Here is a 6,528-nt window from a genome sequence, read left to right on the forward strand (position 1 = left end):
GCTATTACAAGAGCTGTCATTTCTCACCTGACCCAAATGGGCCAACAAATATCTTATTCTCTAAGATTATTAAATTTGATATCCAGGTGATTGAAGCCATTTCCGCTCTTGTTGGTGGAAGCTGTAAGCGGCAAAACTAAAGGGCCATATCTTCCAGGACATGGCAAGACCCAATCTGCTGAAAGGAATAGACAAGAGGGGACCTGAATGGGAAAAGCTGATCAAGAGGTATGTGCTTCTGGCCACTAGGGTCCATAAGAAAGGGCTGGGTGGAGAGGACCAGGGGAACCACTAGCCAGATGTAGGCTTCTGTGGTGCCTACATCTGTGGCTGCACTGGTGAGCTTTAAGCCTGTCCAACCCTGAGTTTCTGTGATTCAAAGGAGTGTGCAGGTAGATCAGGGTAAGTAAATGTGAAGAATGAGAGCTGCCTTGGGAGGGAGAGGAAGGTGGAGAGGAAGGCAGAGAGGAGTAAGAGTGAGGATGGGAGAGAATTGAGGTAGCTGGCATAGGACAGTGAGTGAAGATTGAAATATTTAGCCTAAGAGCTGGCCTCAGCTGGAAAGTAGGAAAAGGAGGAAATTGAGCCTCAGAGTAGCTAACGACCCCTCAGTGAAGCAGCTGCAAATGTAGTAGAGCCCAGATTTGAAGTGAGATCTATGTTATTCTAAAGTCTATGCTTGGTTTAATCCCTTCTTATAACAGATGAGGACAATGAGGCTTTGAGAGATAAAGTGACTTGCCCAAGGACATCAAGATACTTCCAGTAAAACCAATTCTAGAACCACCAAAACCCAGTCAAATATTCCATCCAGGACACTGGTTTCTTCCTACCATAATCAGAAAAAAAGAGGGAAGTCACTGAATCTCTGTAAGGCTCTGGAAGAGTCTCCTCTCTTACCTGTGCCCCTGTCAACTCCTTGGTAAATTAGAGAGAATATTGACAAAGTGTCACAGGGAGTGTGATACAGTCAGAAAATACAAATCCCTCTATTAGGGAAATCCAAGCGATTATTTACTTGTCAATTTAGGAGGGTAGGGCAGGATTAATTTGAGCTAAAGGGATTAGGGTGAGAATAAAGGTGTCATTACTTTTATAATAATGATAATCATTTATTAATCTGATGCAGATATTACTCCACCCTCGAGTAGCTTACCTGTTATGATAGGAAATAAGCCAGAGGTGAAGGTGGGGTTGAGAAGGAGAGAGGTAGCTGGTACAGGGAGGGGCAGAAGGAAGAAAATTATACTGGAGAAAAAACATGCTGTTTTGCTAGTGCTGGAAGGGTGGAGATAATCTGCCAGGACAAATGATTTGAGTAAGTCAGGCACTATTTGTATTAGGGAATATTTTAAAACACAGTAGAGCTCACATTTCTAATTTTTCTTATTAGAAACTAAAGACAAGAAATGTTAAGTGAACTACTTGAGATCACACAGTTTGTTCGAGGCAGAACTTGGACTAGAACATGGGTCTTTTTACTCTTAGTTCTGTGCCGGTCAAATAACAACCCAAATGAGCGTTGGAGAAAGCAGCAAATTGGGAGAAAGGAAAAAGACGAAAGGAAACGTAGTGGGATCTAGGTCAAAGGAGCCAGCCCAACAGCACCAAATGTTGCTCTCTACTCTCCATCCACATCTCCTCACCTAATGCACTGGAAAAAAACATAAGAGGACCCAAGTGTGAGGAATAGCCTTTAACCTCCATGTCTGGAGCTGATGTAAATCAAATTGACTTGTGGGAATGGTGGAGAGGTAGTAGTGCACATTATGTTGGCTCATTATAAGACAGTAAGGTATTACCATTTGAGTTTTCAATTTTTCTGGAAGCAAGAATCCACATAAATAAAAAAAGTAAAAGACACTATGAACAAATGCCTTCTAGTAGTTGTATACATACAATATACTAATTTCACACAATTTATAATTGAAATCTCACAACTCCACTTATTCCACAAACATTTATTTGTGACCTACAATGTATCAAGTACTACACTGGGCCCTGGGGTTTTACTGTTAAGCAAAATAGACATGATCCTTGCTCTTACAGAGCTTCTGACCAGCGGGTAACATAAACACCAAAAAAAAAAAAAAAATATGGAATGAATTAACTAATTGCAGTAAGAGGCTATTAAGAAGAAATACTTAAAATATGGTGAACATTCTTTTAAATGCATAGCTGAGCTTGCTTAAAAGAAGTAGAGAAATCTTCAGGCTCTTGTGGCAAGGAAGAAAGTGAAAAACAAGTGGGTAAAGTATAAACCCACTGCCTGGGTCATGAGGTGGGAGTAGGGTACAGAAGTTGAAAGAGCATAGGTTGCCATGTTGGTAACCATAGCTTAGACTGAAATGCCCAGGCTGGTCAGGAAACAGAATCGTAGACATTTTTTCAAGGGTAAGGAGTCAGAACTGAGACCTTCATGCAACCCGGGACTCTCATAGGGCTACATTATCAGTGAAAGAGTCAACTTTAAAATATCTGCTGGCAGGTAAAGGGAAATGATGAGGGCATTTATTTATCTTAGCATGAGTTCTGGGAACACTTATTTGCATTAGGTGGGGTTCTGATGGAGGGTAGTAAGTCCCCCTGAAAATTCATAACTATAGATCTTATGAGAATTCAAGGTTTAAGTAAATACTCATAATCTTCTTCCTTGGGGAAAATTAGCAAAAAAGTGGCCCCAGGCTGATATCCTTGGCAAAAACAAAAGCATAAATATCACAGGATCTTCCTTTCATATTTACATAAATATAGACCTAATCCTGTCTTCCACAAATTTCCACAAATAAAGCCACAATAAAATCACTACCAAAGATGAGTTTACAATCTAAAATTGAAAAACAAAGAAGCAAGTTATCAGAAGCAACACACACGCATACACACACACCCCCAAAAAACAGAAAAAAAAGAAAATTATATCTAACCAGCAACATAATTGGACCCTTAAAAACTTCAGTATGTGCTGAAAAAGCCTATAAGAGAAATATATTTTAAATGATTAAAGACACAAAATGAGGACCAAAAAACATGAGACAAAAAAGATGCTTTCCTAAAAAAGGAGATAAGTAGAATATTTAGAAGTAAAAAAATACAGTCACTGAGAATAAACTGAACTAAGTAGATTAGAGGTTGCTGAAGATAGAATTAATAAACTGGAAGATAGAGCCAAGTAAATTGAAGGGAATGAGGTTCAGAAAGATAAAAAAAATTGAAAATAGGAAAGTGAGGCTAATAGATCTGGAGACTAGACTAAGAATGCCAAGTTATATCTGCTTGGGGTTTTAGAATGAAAGAATGGAGAACATGGGGAAGAAGCGATGTTCAAAGATGATTTTCTAGAATGAATAAAGACATGAAATCTCAGATACAAAGAGCACAATGAGCACTTGGCCTGATTTTTAAAAAAATTAAAATGCACACCCAGACAGAGTATACTAAAATTATAGAACACAAAAGATTAAAAATATTTTTTAAACAACCAGAGAGAAAGATAGGATACCTTCAGGGGAATGGCATGTAGGATTCTGGGTTTGTGATTATTTTCCCTTGTCACTTTGAAGATGGAATTCCCTTGCCAATGGTTAATGTTGTAAGTCAGTCTACATTGTAGGCAAATATGTTTTACATTGACTACATAAAACAAGAAATATTTAATGGTTAGTTGGGCAGGATATAAAAACAGTGAAACTGAAGTATTGGGCAACAGTGACTTATATACTATGAGAAGGTGCTGATGGCAGCTAAAGTATTATATTCATATCAAACACTGATATCATTAGAGTATATAATTTTAAATCAGTAGAGTTATAGGAAGGGAATAAAGAAAACTGCATCCATTCAGCAGATGGCAGAAAATGAGGAAACAAGAATGGATAGGAAGAGTCAGCTTGGGGTTTGAGAACACAGGAAAGAGAGATGAGATGAGGGTCAAGAGACAGGATGGGTCAGATCTTGTAAAGCAGATTTTAAAATTGTGACTCTAAAAGGTAGGTGCTCTTTTCTTTAGAAAAAAAAATGTAGACACAGAGTCTCAGAAAAGTTACTAATGTATTTTAGTTTATACAACTTCATCAGAGACAGAGCTGCATGATATGTCCTTCCTCATTCCACTGTGCCAAGCTGTAATTGCTATGAAGACACTCCAAAACCAGAATATCTGGCTGAGCTCATTGGCAGAGCTAACAAAAACAATAAAAATCAGCAATGTTTGCTAAGCACTTACTAGCTGCCACAGACCATAGTACATGCTTTATGTCAATTAATCCTCACAATTATGAAAGAATCATTATTATTATCCCCATTTTACATATTTGAGAAGACTGAGGCTTAGATGGTTAAATGACTAGGCACATGGCAAAGCCAGATGCGAACCCAGATTCATCTGCTTTTTTAACCTCTATATAATATGGCTGGAATTTCTGGCCCTTCCCCCAAATTTAGAAAGGATCTGTTCATCTTTTCCAGAAAGCATTTCTTAGAACTAAATATTTTTACAATAATAATGATGTGAATTTTAAAAGAAAATACTCAGCTTTCACCTACCCCACTGACATAGGACTTTTTACTTTCCTCTATTCCTTCCTAAACTTTAAGCATATGTACACATTGTGTAGCTGTAACCATATAACAATTCTGTGTTTCTACTTTCTGCATATGAAAAATATTCCATTGAGGTGAAGTACATTACTTGCCTTATTTCTCTCTTATTGGACATTCAATTTCAATCATTCCTCCTTTTTTTTAATAACTTCAACTTCTCCCTATTTGTTAGCCCTTTCATCTTAGCATATAAACACACTCTCTTCTCTTTTGTAGTACAATTATATCCAAACACTTCATCCAATCTACCTACTATTCTATCTCCCTCCTTCCCATTTCTGTCAAGTTTTCTAAATAAATATTTTTGGCTTAGAAACTCTACTTAATCACTTCTCATTTCTACCTCAATCTACTTCAATTTGGTTTCTTCCATCCTCTTGTCCTCTCTCCTTAGGCAGTCTCCTTTATGTGCATATTACAACTACATCTTTGCTGGTGACCCACACCCAGACTTCTCCAAAGAATAGTCCAGGGATCAGAGGGCTGGGCTGAGGCTGGGGACCATGAACTTGTGGTGATACCAGCCTAAATGACCTGATGACTTTCTCCAGCAGTGTGCAACAGTCGAGGAGAGGTGGAGAAGGTATGGCTAGGACTGATATCACTTTGGGCTTTGATTAACACAAGGAAGAATAAAGCTGTAGGGGAATTGAGAGTGTTGAGGAGTATGGGGAAGAAAACCCAGAATACAAGGTCATGATCAGAGAAGGTGGTACAATGTGGAGATACACCATTCACAGTAAGCTGGAAGTGAAGGAAGGGAGACTAGTAATGGTTAATTGGGAGAAAATTAAGGGTTCACAAAGAGCCTTTCTGGCAGTGATGCCCTCATCATAAGAACATGCCTCTTGCAAAGGATCTCCTTCATCCCTCTCCAGAAGACGACAAGAGGAAACACAAGAAGTGCCTGGGGCAGATCCCCAGTTCCTGCTTCATAGATGTGAGATGTCCAGGATGCTCTACAGTCACAATGGCCTTTTCCTATGCACGAACAGTAGTTTCATGTGTTGGCTGCTCCACTGTCCTCTGCCCACCTATAAGAGGAAAAGCAAGGCCTACAGAAGGATGTCCCTTCAGGAGGAAGTAGCACTAAAAGCACCCTGAATCAAGATGAGCAGGAAATCATCCCAATAAACATGTTTTTAATTTATTTTTGAAAAAAGGACAAGATTTATGGAAGTAAAATTATGAGCAAGTGAGAAGGATAGAAGATTGTATTCAGAGAGGGGAGTATGATATTTGAGATCTGACATGGGGCTGATAAGGACAAAGTGGATCCATGGGGGTGAGTAGCTGAGCTGAAGTGGAGTTATGGAGATCAGTGATCCACATAAGGTGACAGCATGACCTGAAGGAGAGAGAAAGATTGGGCCACAAGGAAAAATCCTCAACAAATATAGGGAGGGATCAAGAGGTGAGTCAGCTCAGCCGTGGTGAGTGATAAGGCAGGATAGTACTATGGCACAGACAGAAGAGTAAACCTCAGAGGCACAAGCTATACACAAAGATGAAGAAATACTGGTTTGCATTCAGAAATGGGGAGGGAGGCAGAAGAATGCTGAACCTCCCTCTGAACTCTGGGGTCTCCTCTTAGTCAGTCCACACAGGGAACTCCTTCCAGCTTCTTGAACATTCCATGCTTGTTTATCCCTGGTATTTTCTAGCACTCCCCATCTCTGTAAGGATCACCATTCCTTATCCACTTTCACAAGGCAGAAACCCAGAAGTCATCCTGGACACCTTTCCCTTGCTTCCCCATCCAATCCATCAGCTCAAAATCTGTTATGTCTATCTGGAATCCATTGATTTTTCTCCATCTCCACTATCTCAACACCAGCCCAGGTCCGGACTGCTGCAATGATAGCCTCTACCTGGCCTCTCAGCTGCTTCTCTTCCCTCCCTCAAATCAGGTCTCCACTCAGCTCCCAT

At 39.6% G+C, this 6,528-nt stretch overlaps 1 protein-coding gene across 1 annotated transcript; it reads left to right on the forward strand.

The window, feature by feature from the left end:
* The first annotated feature begins 5,440 nt into the window (after positions 1-5,440).
* On the forward strand, positions 5,441-5,686 carry LOC129478436 (small ribosomal subunit protein eS27-like). Its single transcript, XM_055270030.1, has one exon. The coding sequence runs from the start codon at positions 5,441-5,443 to the stop codon at positions 5,684-5,686; it is 246 nt and encodes an 81-aa protein (XP_055126005.1).
* Positions 5,687-6,528: the final 842 nt, after the last annotated feature.

Source organism: Symphalangus syndactylus, chromosome 3, assembly GCF_028878055.3.
Source record: "Symphalangus syndactylus isolate Jambi chromosome 3, NHGRI_mSymSyn1-v2.1_pri, whole genome shotgun sequence".
NCBI lineage: Eukaryota > Metazoa > Chordata > Mammalia > Primates > Hylobatidae > Symphalangus > Symphalangus syndactylus.